Source organism: Lotus japonicus, chromosome 1 (genome assembly GCF_012489685.1).
Source record: "Lotus japonicus ecotype B-129 chromosome 1, LjGifu_v1.2".
NCBI lineage: Eukaryota > Viridiplantae > Streptophyta > Magnoliopsida > Fabales > Fabaceae > Lotus > Lotus japonicus.
This window is the reverse complement of record NC_080041.1, coordinates 77,414,508-77,430,651: the sequence shown is the minus strand read 5'-3', so window position 1 is coordinate 77,430,651 and position 16,144 is coordinate 77,414,508. Positions and strand designations below refer to the sequence as shown.

Genomic DNA, 16,144 nt, shown 5'->3' with positions numbered 1-16,144 from the left:
CATGCAAGTTTACACATAAGCCACAAGGGTCTATCCTGGTGTTTGTATTCAATATATCTACATCACTAAGGGAAAAGACAAAAAAGTAGCCCTCATGATGTAGGACAAAGATACACCAAAGAAGCCGCTTGTTGAACCTCAAATTTCTAGTCAGGGGATCCCAAATACATCATGATTACTTGGCATAAACAAGAAGAAATCACAAAAATATTTGCTACCAGAAAGGACAAGGTTAATTTGAAAAGCAAAATTTCAGTAATACAAATGATGACTTCCTGGCTCGAACAATATCCTTAGCATAGCACCATGTTGACCAAGAATGTTGCTGTCAGCTGTCACAAATTAGCAATTCTCTGACAAGAACCACTGGGGAAGAAACTAGATTCATTGATAACTGTAGGCTCAGTAAAATAATTGGTAGTATAGTCACTATTACTACTCAACATTTGAGCATTTGCCTTGGAGATACTTGTAACTCTGCATAACTAAACAATCAATTTGGAACCAGAACCAAGATACATCAATGGCATTTCATCTATAAAAGATGACTGTCAATTTGTCATGGGAGAAAACCTAAGTACAATTTCATAGGAGCTGTTGTTACTGTATTCCAGTTATAATATGACACTAGTAAGAGGGCATCTAGTGGATCTTCAAAAGGGAGATTAGAGCCTTAGAATGATTTGTCTCTAATAAGTTGGGGCAGAGCCACTTGGTTAGCAAACAATGTGAAAATGCATGATTTGGCTGCAGATTGTCTGAATGAAATTAGGGAGTAAAAGCAGCCATGATTCTCATGGACCTGGACAACCTGCTTTATAATTTTTGGATCAGGATCCTCTCATGTGAAACTTCTCTCATGTTCCTCTCATGTAAAATTTGTACATGTTTGTTTTCTTCTATTGGGGGAATTCATATTGCATTGTATCTCATTTCGTATGCATGTATAGAGTATTTTATTTACCTTTGTGTTGAAATAATATGTAGTTATAAGTTTAACAAACAAAGTGCACTGAAATGAGTTCAATATAAATTTAATTTTTTCAGTCTGCTTGTTTATGATAAGGTTTCAACATAAGTTGGTAAACCAAAAAGAACCAAAACTCAGGTGAGGGGAAAAATCAGAACACCGAGTTTTTCATTCCAAAGCTTAAGTTGCAGCATCAAAGGAATGAAGAACTTGCTCCAAAACCACTCTTTTATGTGGATCAAGAGGACTTTCTGGTTTATCAGAGTGAACAATATTCAAAAGATAGAGCTTCTTTGAGGCCACAAATGCTGCAGAAAAGATCCTCTTCATCCCTCCCCGAGTGCTATCAAGCTCGTATTCAAATTCATAAATCTGTAAACCTTCCTTCCCTGGTCTTTCTGCAACTGAAATCACCTCAGCTTCCACAGTACTTTCCTGAACGGCGAGGAAATAATTTAACAGAAATTAAAATGATATAAGATCACATAGATATATGATATCAGTCCACCATTTCTCAGAAATTAAAGACATGTATGGCTATGAGCAAACTGAGGTAGAGTTTGCAAATATGTGATATCAGTATTAACCTCTATGTAAAATTCTATATGAATATGAAATGGTTATTTTTTGTTCTAAAAACAGCAGCAATGTTGCATTAAAACAGCACAGAACTCCTACGTTGTCTATCTCATTGTATCTATGTATATTTGCTCACCTACAGAAGCACTTTTAATTCTCTAATGTGATTTTTTATCATCAGAACATGTTTGGGTAAAATTCTTAGAAACACTTAAGGCTGACAAAATCACATTGAGACCACAGCAAAAAATCCAACCTTTTTAGTTAACATGAAAGTGATTTTAACTCTTCTTACAAGATATTTATATTATTTTCCTATAATACTCACTTTTCCAAACATAAATCACATCACTTTCAACTCACTTTTACCAAAATTACTTCTCCCAACGCTAAACCAAACATGCCCTACAGCATGGCTAACTTTGAAATCATTTTATAAAGTTCAGCAACATACTAAGGTAAATTAATTGCAGCTTCTTCCTTTTAATCCTCTATTGTGGTCTTGCCCTTGTAAGGAAGGCGATCTGTTCTAGACATTTTGTTTTGAAGTCCAACATTAACTAACTAGAGATGTGGCCAAGATGACCCTTATATATGGGAAGGCAATCCTCACCTCTTGAGCTAGCTTTTGAGGTAGAGTCAGGCCTCCCACATTCTAATATGGTATCAAAGTTTATCCTAAATCCGTTTAGTGTAGACCACCCATATATGGGTCACTCCCAGATGTTCATTTCTCCATATTCCACTCTCCATATGTCCACCCTTGGTGTGTTGAGAAGCCTCACATTGCTTAGATATATGGCCAAGATAGCCCGCAACCCTCACCTCTTGAGCTAGCTTTCGGCCTAAAGTTAGGCCTCACAATTCTAATACATTCACAACCAAATCCAGAAGTCACCCCTTCACTTGGAATGCATTTTACAAAAAGCACACACAAAAAGCACTTTTAATCTTCTCTAATGTGGTTTTTTATCATTAGAACATGTTTGGGTGAAATTCTTAGAAGCTCTTTAGGCCGACAAAATCACGTTGAGGCCAAAGCAAAACAAAGTAAAAAACCAAGTTTTTGAGTTAACATGAAAGCGATTTTATCTCTTCTCACAAGACATTTCAATTACTTTCCTATAAAAATCACTTTTCTAGTGAACATATCCAAAAACAAAAATCACATCACTTTTCAACTCACTTTTACCATAATCAATTTTGTGAATTATTTCTATCCAAAATTACTTCTCCCAACGCTAAACCAAGCATGGCTAACTTTGAAATCATTTTAGGAAGTTCAACAACATGCTAAGATAAATAAATGCAGCTTCAAGATATTCACAACCAAATCCAGAAGTCACCACTTCACTTAGCATGCATTTTACAAAAAGCACACACAAAAAGAAGCAGTTTAAAAAAAACCAGTTTACCTTGCGTTTTTCTGCTTGTAAGAGCTTATCAGCAACAAACTGAGGAGTCCCAAACTCTCCAAGACTGGTCAAACGAACAGGGCTTACCACAATCCCAATATTGTTACTTGCCATGTTTGCCTCTTGAAACAAAACAGTTGCCCCAGCCTTATCAACCTGTTAACCAAAGACCATTCCTTTAGGAGAATTTTTCATCTGGGTAACCAAGCTTGTTCCAAGTGTCAAGTAAAAACTAAAACTTAGCTGTACCTTTGTCCATGAAGAGGGTGTGAGAAGAGTGAAACCTTCATTGGAATCAGTGTATCTCTGAAGCTCCAATTCTTGAGCCAACAACAGTGAAGCACCAGGATTAGGCAACACTATACCCCATAGAAAAGTTGTGAGGATGAGGTTCCTCTTGCTGAAAGAGTGTGATAGCTTGTGGGATTCATGAATGGTGCAGGTGGTAGGTGAAGAAGAAGAAGAAGAAGGTGATTTGGGGAATGAGATTGTGAATTGAGAATGTTGGTGGAAGAGGGTGGAAGACAAAGATTTCAAAGCCATTTTAACGATTTCGTGTCATTCAATCCAGGGGAGATGATATGTGTTCGTTAATCGTTATCCAGATTACTTCTTAGTTCTTACTCACTTCCCCTCACTTCACCTTTTGCCAGAAAATCAATTACTTTCATTAAAAATAAAATTTTGTGTATTTAACTAGTTTTATTTATGCACACTTTGTATTTTAAAGACGTGGTAGATATAAAGTTTTACTTAATTAAATTGAATTATTTTACATATTTAAGTGATGGTGTGTCAAATTTTATATATAATTTGTTGACAACTCCTAACTAACTCTTCTTTCAGAAGTGATAATAGTAAACACAGCAGAAGGAATGGTCTCTCAAAATAAAAATTGACTATGTTTTCCATGAGCTAATTGGCCATACGCCACCATGTTACAACTTCTAGATACATGAATCAATGAAACCTCTCAATCTAGGTGAAGAAGCAGAATGATCAAAGTTATCTCTGCACTATAAACCAGAATTGCATCTAAACAACTATTACGGAAGGAGGTCTATAACCTTTGAACAATCAGACTCACATTGAACCTTTCTGAACCTTCTATGCCAACAAAGTGATATGCCTTGTTTTATGGTCATAATCTCCATTAAGAGAGCATCGTCATCACCCAATTAAGAAGCAAACCCGAAGAATGTCAAGAGCCATGAGAGTCCCTCACAACTCCACCAGTTAGGCGCGCGCTTAATGAATGAAGATAGTTGTCATATGTATTCAATATAACCCTGTGATCCATAGGAGGGGGCATACCTTAGCAATGTCATTTTGCTGAAAAAGCATCGTGGACACGACTAGATGATCTGGGTCCTGCACGACTAAAAAAATCGTGCGATGAACATAGGAGATGGTCAAACTGATTGGTCAAACACCTAGTTATGCATCAACACCAAATCCACCCAGCATTATGAGAAACACAACACTTCTTCTTATATGCTTGATCATGAATAACAATGAATGATGGAAGTTAACGCCAAAAAATTTACATGTTAATGCATATAAAGTAAACCATATATTATTCTATTATTTTAAAGTTTTTTTTTGGAGCTTCTGGTCATTTTTATTTAAAAAAATCTATTATTTGATCTATTGGTAGGGAATGGTTTTGAGCATCACTGCAATGGCATCAGATATAGAGCGTGGGTTTGGCACGTCTGAGGGTGTTTTCGTTCGAGGTCTGCATCTGGTGCGGTGGACGCCAGCTCTCCATAACTGCGTGGTGTTGAATGTTGATGGCAGCGTTATGGGTGTCTCGAGTCGGGGTGGCTTTGGCGGTTGTACTCGAAGTGATCAAGGTCAGTGGAAGAGCGGCTTCTTTGGCTTCATGGATGACGCGTGTATTCTCCACCTTGAGCTGCAAGCTCTCTTCCATGGCTTGACCGTCGTTTGGGAGCAGGGTTATAAAAGAGTTGATTGTCAATCTGATTCTTTGACTGCAGTGACGCTAGTTGAATCGGTGTCGCCCTCTACTCATCTTTATGCTTCATTGATTTGGGATATTAAGGATCTTCTGGGCCGAGCTTGGACGGTGAACCTTCATCATACTTTGAAGGAAGGTAATGCTTGTGCGGATTTCTTGGCGAAGCACGGAGCTAGCCAAGGGGATGTGTTGGTTGTGATTGAGGATCTGATTCCAAGATTGGGTTTGCTTCTTCTCGCGGATGCGTCGGGTTTCTCCTCTTTGAGGATGTAGTCTCTTTTTTTGTTCATCTCATCTCATGTACCAAAAAAAACTTTCAAGAATTAAAATGTAAATAATAAAAATTGATATTAAAACAAAACAAATTTTTCTTACGTAATCGTCTTATATAGTAATTTTTATTTATTAATTAAAAAAATTGTCTTGCTTTTTCCCCCCTGGCCCTGAAAGATGTGACGGTGAGTTATTGGCGGCGGAGAAGCGTGCAACGTAAAGGGACGATGTTACCAATGGAAACGGAGAACGCAGATTGATCATCATCATCATCATCATCATCATCATCATCATCAACCATGGCTTTCCCTCTCCGTTTCCACTCTCCTTCTCTCACCGTAAGCTCCACTTCTCTCTCCCTCTATCAACCTCCTATTTCCACAATGTCAATGAAAAATCTTATTCATGCATTTTCACTTCCAATTTTTCTCCTCCACTCTGATTCATCATTCATTGTCAATTCCAAATTTTGTAATGCTAATTGCAATACTACTGTATCTTCTCCTCTGATTCATACATTTTTACACAACACTGTAGCTTTATCAATGGTAGTAGTGTTTGATACATGTGAATTCATTTCTCAACTTGCAGTCTCTTGGAGTTGCCAGGAAACTTCTAGGGAGTTTTATAACAGGCAAGCATTGCTTTCTTCTTTCTTCCACTTAGTTCCTTACAATTGTGGCTTATTTGACTAACTATTGCTATATGTTCCTGCATATGTTGTTTCTTGTTTGTCCAGGGACTGAAAATTGGCACTTTGCAAGAAGAGGCAGCAGCAGCAGACTCTTACCCTTTAAGGGTTGTGTGAAGTTTGTTCAAACCTCATGGCGGATTTCTGCACCGGGAACATTGCCAATAAATGATGAAAAAGCCCCATCTAATGCCTTGAGGGACAAGAAGGTAGTTCCTGATGCAGATCCTCCTAGCGCCAAAGATCTTAACCTTTTGTATCAATTTTTTGACCAAAGGTTATTTTTCATACTCATCAATCATCATATATTCAGTTAGAACTTAGAAGTATATTTTAGAGCTCTGATCATACTTAACAGTACTTTGTTAATTTACAATTTGCGATATTTAACAGTTCCCTAACTGAATTTCAATTTTAATGTGCAGTACCAAGCTCACGGTATTGACTGGAGCTGGAATTAGTACTGAGTGTGGTATTCCCGACTATAGAAGGTTCTGGCACTTACTTTGTGTATCATGTGGTTAACCAAAATGTTTGTTTGTTACGTTTTATTTATTTCGAGTTCTTGTCCTATTTATTAATATATTTGGAGGACTTTGTAAATTTTTTTGATGGCGACAGGAAAGGTTTAAATGGTTGTGTTCATCTTTTGTGCTTGATAACTATTCAAATATTTCATCATGCTTTGATTGATCCTATCATTTCCCTCTGATAGTTAAGTGCTCATTTCCTCTTTATTACAAACTGTAGGGCCTATAAAAATTTTGAGATTGTTCCACTTATTTTCATTTGTAGAGTTGGTTGAGGTTTTTGACATTAGTGTTACATGTTCTATGTCAATCTCGAGAAAAGAAATCTCTTGGCTTTTTGGGTTTTAATTGTTCGATTTCATAATAATAATGATGCATTAGTAGTATGTACATGCGGCAAATAGGGCCAGAAAAAGAAGAGTTGCGAACTATGCAATTATTTGGAACCAGATGCATGCATGATGCATCAATTGGAGGAGTCCACCATCCACGCAAAAAGATGTGTCATTCTTGTTCATAAAGATTAAATATGTTTCATCCCTGTTGAGTTTGATATCTTGAGAATATGGAATGAAAAAACTAAATTTTATTTTCATGATGCTGACGTTATCTTTGTTTTTGTTCTTCATTTTTTTGCTGATATCAATTTATTATTTCTTGCAGCCCCAATGGAGCTTATAGTTCTGGTTTCAGGCCAATAACACATCAGGTGAGCTAAAGGCAGGTTTAACTAGATTTTTTTTTTTAATTGTGCTGTGTTTGTGGCTACATAAGATAGGAAAGCATTGATCTCTCGCATTTGCATATCTAGTTCTAGCTGGTTGCTTTAATGACTTGGAATTTCTTATCATTTTCAAATACCTTAGATATTAGGGCCCAAAGAAATAATGCCTGCTATACATGTTGTGAAAACCTATAGGACAAACAGAGTGTTTTCCATGTAGGCATCTACCAAAGGATAGGATATCGATATCAGGAAAGCCAAGCAAGAAAACCTTGGACAAACAGAGTGCTTTCCATCTACCAAAGGATAAAAATAATTCATTTATTGGTTAGGAATTTGGTATTAATGTGTGCGCATTTAAATTGAAGATCTATGATAAGGATCATGAAGAAAAGAAAAAATCAACTAGAGATAAATGGCAAATATAGTCATGAAAACTCAGGATTTCCCTGATTGACTACATTATCTCGTATTTCTTTTTTTTCCATGTCACCGTAATCTGCGTTTAAGTTCTCCTTTCTTTTGACATTAAGGAGTTTCTCCGTTCAAGTCGATCCAGGAGGCGATATTGGGCGAGGAGCTATGCTGGATGGAGGAAATTCACAGCTGCACAACCATCTGCTGCTCATTGTGCTTTGGCAACACTTGAGAAAGCTGGCCGAATCAATTTTATCATTACCCAAAATGTTGATAGGTATCTAGTTATTCATCAATTATTCAATTTGGCTTCTTTGAAAATTTTGAGATATTACAGCAAGCCTACCCTGGAATTTTGTTGTATCTTGTTTCAGGCTGCATCATCGTGCTGGTAGCAACCCATTAGAGTTACATGGGACTGTTTATACTGTAATGTGTATAGATTGTGGATATTCCTTTTGTCGTACCTTATTTCAGGACCAGTTGAAGGCTCTTAATCCAAAGGTTGGTATTGGGACTTGTTTATAGGGACATATCACGTATGTGTTGTCAAGGAATAAATGCTTCAGAAATTATTTCTATATTGAAAGTGTTCTGATGAAGTGTGTTCAGGACTGACAAAGTCATGATATTTAAAACTTAAAAGATCCCTTTGTCCTGGGGATGGAGTGTATTATTCGTGCTGAAATAGTTGTAGTATGTGTAAACAGTATTGCTGTTGATTGTTTGTTTGGGTTGATTTTGCCGTTAAAACCTTTCACCCTTTATTTTCTGCATATGAGGAAGAGGGAAGTACTTGAAGGAGAGCATTGATACAGTCGTCAGTTCTTATCCATCTCCGTTGGACAAAGCGAGAGCAGTGATCCCATTAAATGGTTTGAGAAAAAAATAGGTGTTAAGTATGGGATAAGAATTTCTAGTGAAAAATTCCAAGTGGTTTGGGGGCTAGTAAACCTTTAATGCTTTAAAAAAACATACCCTGTATTGCACATGCACTCCAAGAAACTGATTTCTTAACTCCTTAAATACTTATTTTCTTATACTTCTTAATAATTCTAACTTACGAATGGAGATATTAAGACAATTGAATCGTGAATCTAGTAGGTGTTACTAAATTTGTAGGATAACGCCTAGGATATACCAAGTCAAATGAGTTTTTTTAGGAAAATGTTTTGTATATTTTAATCACTATATTGTTTTTCACACGTGTTTAATATGTAATATGTGATCCTTATACTGAAAGTTGGGGAACATGACTTGTGTCATAACTGTTGATTGAAAATGGGAAAATTGCTTTATAACTTACCAATGAATACAGTAGTTGGAGTTTTGTTTCTCAAAACTATAGGATGTATGCAACTGTTCTGAGCTTTCCTTTATGATGAATATAATTTTGCATGATTTGTATTAAATCAGTGGGCAGAAGCAATTGAAAATTTGGACCATGGAGACCCTGGGTCAGACAAGAGCTTTGGCATGAAACAAAGGCCTGATGGTGATATTGAGATTGATGAAAGATTTTGGGAGGAGGATTTTATCATCCCAACGTGCCACAAGTGCAACGGAGTTCTCAAACCTGATGTAAGCCATCTTGCTTCTCTCAGTGGAAATATTTGGCTCTTACTTGTGTGGATACTTAAGTCAGTTACTTTTCTAAAGAATTATTCTTCAGTAATCATTACTATAGCTGGTAATAAGTGGGAGCAAGAGAAGCATAAGAGATATGAGTTACTGCACTCTTTAATTTATAGATCTGAAGGGAAGAATCTATACGCACAGTGACTCTTGATCATTTTAATTTGTGCCTTATGATGCTAGCAACATGTAGATTCTTGTTTAAGTAAATTAAATATAAATTGGTTAGTGTCTCCTTAATGTTCTCATTGTACATAATTGTGAAGGTTGTCTTCTTCGGTGATAATGTTCCCAAGGACAGAGCTGATATGGCAATGGAAGCATCTAGGAGATGTGATGCTTTTCTTGTACTAGGGTCATCTGTAATGACCATGTCTGCATTTCGACTTGTCAGGTAGAATGTAGATATTTTGGTTATGGAGTTAATATTATCTAAATTTGTATCCACTGAGTAAGAATCATATATAATGTGCAACATGATTGAGTGGTAGTACACATGCATTTTTCATATTTTTACATCTTTGCCAATCATTCTTGCAAAACTTAATATCAATCATAAACTCATAAGTGATTGCCATGAAAAATGCTCAAGAATAAGATACTGTATAGTTTTCTGGACAGATTCAGCTTTGTTATTAAAGGATCACAATCATCTGCAATTAAATTTTAACTGCACAAATCCACCCTTTAAATTAATATTTTCATATTAAAATAGAAGATCAAAACAATGTTTAAAAATTAGACTCTAGTAGCTTGTTAATTGCATCCCATCCAGTTCAAAACTGAACTGCTAGGGTCCATTCCCCTCATAAAATGAATGAAGTCCCTCCATATAAAATTTTACACGCAAGATAAAACATGTGGATCTATAATTTACACGAGGATGAACAAACCTTTGATGGTACATGTATACTGATATATCTTGAGTTAAATAACTGAATGGCACATGTACTGGATGATGTGATTGAAGGTAGCTATTCCTTTTTCTGTGATATGGGAGTAAATTAATACGATGACTATTCTTCTCCTTGGCTGTTACTATTGAGAATCAGAGTTACATATCAAGTTTTCATTTTCCTATGCCTGTGATGCATATCTAACTAATTGGATTTTTAAAATTTGATTTTTGCAGAGCAGCTCATGAGGCTGGTGCTGCTACTGCGATTGTAAATGTGGGTGTGACACGTGCAGATGATTTTGTGCCCTTGAAAATCAATGCGCGATTGGGGGAGGTATGGCCCGAGATGTTCTTGACTGGAAATTTTAAACATTGCATTTTTATCATCCCAAAATCTTATAAGTGTTGCATTGTTGCAGATCCTGCCAAGAGTACTTGACATGGGATCCATCAGCATACCTGTTGTGTAATGATAATAGGATAGCAAGAAATATCAACTTGTATTTCCTTCAATCTACTCCGCCTAATCATGCATCTATGGATACGCCACTTTTGCACCATAATGCCCTACAAATGCATCGAGTAAAGGAATGTTAGATTTCATCAAGTATGTTTGGAGAGATACTAGATACAGGTGCAGCAATGTAGGTGATTGTTGATGTTGGTGAAGTTTGTCTTGTCGAGCAGATTACAGAAAAATTTCTGTGAGGAGATGTTTGAAGTGCCAGTTTCATTGATTAAATAACTTTAAGCTTAATTTATTATGTCATTACATCACTGTAAAGTTGCCATAAATTCACTAACTTGTACTTTATTACTGTCATTCTTCATTTTTTGTCATTCGCAATGTAATGATACTGGTATTCATGTTGTCTACTTTCTGTACAAAGTATCAACTTAAATTTTACCTTTTCTCAAAGGGCATTAGTTTTAACACCCCCTTATTAATCCCACACCCTCTTTTATTTTTTAAATTCCCTTAATACCCTCTCTTATAAAGAGATAATCAAAGGGTGATAGTATTTTCACACCTACTAACTGTGAAACATTTTTTTCACACTCAATGAGTGTGAAACGCTTAAAACGAAAGGAAGAATGTGAAGAGAGAATGAACATACTCGATTCACACAATTGTGTTTCACACTCAAGGGTGTGAAACACAATTCAGTTTCGCACTCAAGATCAGGATCAGAGTGTGAATGGACCAACTGTTGAGGATTTTATTTTCAATTTTAAATTTTTCGTTTCTTTAGAATTTAAAAAGATTTCACACTCAAGAGTGTGAATGAACCAACTGTTAAGAATTTTATTTTTAATTTTAAATATTTCGTTTATATAATTAAATTTCACACTCAAGTGTGTGAAACATTTTCAAATTTCACACTCAAGAGTGTGAGTTATTGAACTGTTAATAATTTTATTTTTAAAAATAATTTTTGGTTTTTTTATATTTTCATTTCACACTCAAGAGTGAAATATTTTCAAATTTCACCCTTAAGAGTGTGAAGGAACCAACTGTTAAGAATTTTATTTTTAATTTTAAATATTTCATTTTTTTATAGTTAAATTTCACATTCAAGAGTGCGAAAAATGCAAGTTCACACCCTAATGTCAAAATTTCCCTTGTATGGTTTGAATTTACCACCCTGCTCACACCCTAATGTCAAACTTTCCTTCCCGTTCAAGGTTCCATAGTCAGACCTTATCATAATAACAACAAAGTCATTGTTCTTCCCCACCAACTGAGCCCAATCAAAGACTTTCATGCCGATTTTGGAATTTCTACAAACAACAAACACGGTTAGCTTATTATTTAATAAAGTCAATAAATTGTATATATCATATTAAGCACATGAGATATGTGATATTTTATCAGTGATGAAGGCTTCTGTACAATCTACCATAACAACATGAGATAATACATTCATGTCATCTATTGCATTCATTAAATATTCATCGTCCTTCAATATGTGACCCCATTCTTTCATATCATCCATTTCATTATCTACTTCTTTCACATGATCCACCTTGATATGATCCCCTTCAGCCACATTATCGACTTTCTCAATGAGCACATGAGACATGATTAACTATCCTGAAATGGAAAAGGGTAAAAATCAAAATGAAAAATTCACAAACAAGTAAATTTCACACTTTTGAGTGTGAACGGAACAACTAGTTCCCACTCCAAATTGTGAACTGCAAACCAAATTCACACTCTAAAGTGTGAAATACGAACAACAGTGATAAAATGAAATTTTCACACTTACTAACTATGAAACATTTTCACACTCAGTGAGTGTGAAAATGTTGCACACTCACTGAGTGTGAACACTTAAAACGAAAGGAAGAAGGTGAAGAGAGAATGAACATACCTCATTTCACACTTACAAAGTATGAAATGTTTTCACATATATTAAGTGTGAAAAGTGGCAATGAAGAAAACTATGAGATGAGAGTAAAAATGAAGGGTAGTGTGACAAACAAAAATGATGGTAGTAATAAGGTAGACAAAGGGATATGTTTGGAATGAAATTAAATTTTAAAGGGTAGATGAGACATTTTGGTTCATAAAGGAGGGTGGGGGATTAATTGAGGGGGTGTTAAAACTAATGCCCATTCTCAAATAGATGTGATTAAGTGTTTTACTTGCTGATCGTTTCCAAAGAGCAACATTTCAAATATGATTAAAAATAATGAAGTACTGTTACATGTAAAAAAGTTTTGCTATAATATACCACGTCCAGATATTTACTACTAAAGTTTATAGGATTACACCGAAACATATTGAATACTTGCTAGTAACAGATTGATATACATAATCCACTACAACTTTCACAGAACACATGCACGGCACAAGTTAATACGCTGTGTGCGCAATAGGCAAATTATAATTTATTCTATGTTTTCGAATGTTTACTTAATTTAAAACAATATTCCAAAGACAAGTTCTTTCTACCTCAGAGTGATAAAAAAATCTACATAGTTTATATCAAAAACAAAAAAATAAAGAATGCATGAGAATAATAAGAAATTATTAATGCATATATCACTCATGGGAACTATATACTAGAGATTTTAAAACCACCAAAATTGGTTAAAACGATTGAGGTAAAGATGAGCAGGATTTGAAGTTTTGAAAATTAAAGAAATGACAAAAGCATAAGCTAATAAAAGTACTTTACTAATATATGACTGAAACTTTACATGACATTAGTTACAAAATCCAAATCCCCAGAGTTCCAGAATCAAAATCCACAAGGTTCCAACCTCAGCTTTTCATGCATAGTCAAATAAATCATATGACCCTTGTGCCTTTAACAAGCCAAAAAAAAACTAGCTAAACCTATAGTGTAGTATTTAGACTAGTAAATACAGTTGCTGTCATTTCCTAACCACTCTCATTGATTGCCTTGTCTATTTCTTCAATGTGATTACGTAGCACATTCCACTGCATACAAGAGATAGAGAGCAAACAACTCAAAATCTTTCGATCTGCATCTTAAGATAAACCGACAGATGCAAACCGGGAATAGAAAAGAAACTAATAATAATACAACATTCAGTTGGTTTCAAGAAGTACCTGATCCATGGTCAATGAGATACCTGAAAACAACAAGACAAAGATCATTTAAAACAATGCTTATAAATCATCAAGTCAACAACTATGACCAAACATCATCTTACTTGATGAGATGAGTGAAGGCAAATAGAAGATAGTGAAATTTATTTAGGTGTTCTACTTTTTTTAAAGTTGCAAACTAACAACTTTTGTAGGTTGTGGTGTGATATATTAACTTTATTCATGAACAATCAATTAGGTTAATATGTGAAGTATCAGAATAGTTTTTACTTAGTGGAGACCACTAGTTGGTAATTCTATGATAGAAATTGTACCTTGTCTCCAAAAATTGTCAAAAGTCTCATCATGGCTAATCATGCTTTAAAAAAACTGTGTTGAATTTGTGAACTACGCTTATTTATAAATTCATGTGTCTTTTCCTTCCTAACCAATCATCATTTACTGCTCCCTTTTGTTGGCAATTATCTTGCAAATTTGTTTGTCTCTTGGGATCTTTTTACCTCAATTAATTATTTATATAATTATATATTTCCTCTAATGTACTTAAATAGTCAATTGGGCTAAAAATATCCACAAGACAAACAAATATGTAAGATAACAAAATGATACACAAAATGATGATACGATAGTAGGGTAAAGACTAAATTTATAAATAAACTTAGTTCACAAAGCCAACCCACCCCAAATTTTTTAAACATGCTTATAGCCATAATGAGGTTTTTAACAATTTTCAAGACTTCTATCATAGAATCAAACCAGCCACCGCCCAGTGGTTGCCACTCAGTAAAACTATTCTGAATAACATATCACACCACAGACCATGACCAGATGAGTCTAATTTCTTCGAGCACACAAAATGAGTACACTCCAACAGGGTCCAGTCAAATCTCACTAAGAGGTAATTATTATAATAGTGAGCTAAAGTACAAGAAGTTGATAATTGATAATTAAGCTCACAACCCACAAAAGTCTAATTTCTTCTTTCTCACAAAATGAGCATATTTCAATGCCCCATGGGAAGCAAATGACATAGTTGATAATTGATAATTGATAATTGATAATTGATAATTAAGCTCACAAACATACATCCAATACACTAACACAAACCACAAGATACCAATTCAGTTCACTCATGTAACAACTCAGATTAGCAAATGTTATACAAATGAATACAAGCAAGGATCACCGCTTGTAGTTTAAAGAGCATATCAAGGACCAAACTGCAGTCAATTTTGGACCCATAACCTAGCTAGAGCAGTGAAATTTCCAACTCTATGACATGCTTATTTCACAGTGGTCCATGACTTTGGAATCAGGAATTGCAGCTATAAATAAACTAAACATGGTGTTCAATTCAATTTCTCAACCCAACAAGACAAGCAAACAAGCATTTCACAAAATGAAAATGGAGGATTGAACAAACCTTTCTTCCCAGGCATTTGCTTGCCGTCTTTGACATAAAATTCGCGAATGTCGACCACGATCCTCCCCTGCCAGTTCCTCACAGAAACCCTCCTGTTCTTCGAAATCTGCGTTTGAAACAAAATTCAGAAAAAGAGGAACAAAAAATGGAAAAACCCTAGAAAATGAGATGAGAGGAGAGGAGAGGAACCTCGCAGACGACGATGGAATCGGGATCTTCATCAGAATCTTTCTTGAGGGACTTTTTGGGCGGAGCGTGGCTGTCGGAGTCGGCGTCGGAAGCGCGGTCTAGGTCGTCCCTCTTCTTCCCCTTCCCTGACATTTTTCGAAACCCTAGTTTCTCTCAGACTATTGTTGTTTTTCTTCTGTGTGAGTGATGAATGTAGAGACACAGAAGCAAATTAACAATTTATATTTATAGATAGAGACCTGAGTGAGTGGGTGAAATTGAGAGATGAAAGAGGGCCAAAAATGAAAACCTAGAATTCTTTTTGGCGCCCAAATGGAACGACAATGCAAGAGACACTTGCGTTGCGATTTGCGAGTGTGGTTTGTTTGGTGTTAGAAAATAGAAATGGATATGAGATATGAGATATCCCATGATGGATCATGATCGATGCTTCATTTTTTACCAAAGAAAGAATATAGAGTATGTTTGGATTATTGACTAAAGAAAGAAAAAAGAGTAACACGTTTGGATTTATTTTTAAGTGATGAGAAAAAAAAAAAACTAAAAGGTGGTTCAAATGGTGCATTTTGTTTAAATCATAATTTGATATGTTATTTTAAATTTAAACAATTGAGATTGATTGGTGCTAAAAAGATATTAATTGCTGAATTATTCTTATTATCAATCATTTTTTTCTTTCCACAATGTTAACTTGATCTCCATAAATCGTTATGTTTGCGGTTAGCCACCGATAAGCCACCCGCATTTAAAGCATGCGACCTTGCTCTCCTTCAAACACAATCACCACACGCACCCACCATAACCCTTAGAAACTGTCATTAACTTCGGCCACCTAC

The 16,144-nt window shown here is 35.3% G+C and overlaps 4 protein-coding genes across 5 annotated transcripts; 2 read left to right on the top strand and 2 right to left on the bottom strand.

Annotated features, from left to right (window-relative positions):
• Positions 1-97: 97 nt before the first annotated feature.
• LOC130713805 (psbP domain-containing protein 2, chloroplastic) lies at positions 98-3,609 on the bottom strand. The gene is made up of 3 exons (XM_057563617.1): positions 3,214-3,609; positions 2,965-3,120; positions 98-1,405 (listed from the first exon to the last, which is right to left on the bottom strand). The coding sequence occupies exons 1-3, from the start codon at positions 3,505-3,507 to the stop codon at positions 1,151-1,153; spliced, it is 705 nt and encodes a 234-aa protein (XP_057419600.1). The 5' UTR covers positions 3,508-3,609; the 3' UTR covers positions 98-1,150.
• A 1,015-nt stretch (positions 3,610-4,624) lies between these two features.
• Positions 4,625-5,218, top strand: LOC130747081 (uncharacterized). The gene has a single exon (XM_057599904.1). The coding sequence runs from the start codon at positions 4,625-4,627 to the stop codon at positions 5,216-5,218; it is 594 nt and encodes a 197-aa protein (XP_057455887.1).
• A 158-nt stretch (positions 5,219-5,376) lies between these two features.
• LOC130713768 (NAD-dependent protein deacylase SRT2) lies at positions 5,377-11,032 on the top strand. The gene is made up of 11 exons (XM_057563568.1): positions 5,377-5,556; positions 5,810-5,852; positions 5,958-6,186; positions 6,335-6,400; positions 7,103-7,148; positions 7,697-7,857; positions 7,955-8,084; positions 8,997-9,161; positions 9,482-9,609; positions 10,348-10,447; positions 10,533-11,032. Exons 1-11 carry the CDS (start codon positions 5,518-5,520, stop codon positions 10,581-10,583), a joined length of 1,158 nt encoding a protein of 385 aa, XP_057419551.1. The 5' UTR covers positions 5,377-5,517; the 3' UTR covers positions 10,584-11,032.
• Positions 11,033-13,276: 2,244 nt separating this feature from the next.
• Positions 13,277-15,733, bottom strand: LOC130713744 (RNA polymerase II transcriptional coactivator KIWI-like). 2 transcript variants are annotated; one of them, XM_057563546.1, is made up of 5 exons: positions 15,598-15,733; positions 15,309-15,483; positions 15,120-15,225; positions 13,697-13,719; positions 13,277-13,564 (listed from the first exon to the last, which is right to left on the bottom strand). In XM_057563546.1, exons 2-5 carry the CDS (start codon positions 15,438-15,440, stop codon positions 13,505-13,507), a joined length of 321 nt encoding a protein of 106 aa, XP_057419529.1. In that variant the 5' UTR covers positions 15,441-15,483; positions 15,598-15,733; the 3' UTR covers positions 13,277-13,504. The 2 variants fall into 2 exon arrangements, with proteins under 2 accessions (XP_057419529.1, XP_057419524.1); XM_057563541.1 differs by having other exon boundaries at positions 15,309-15,674.
• Positions 15,734-16,144: the final 411 nt, after the last annotated feature.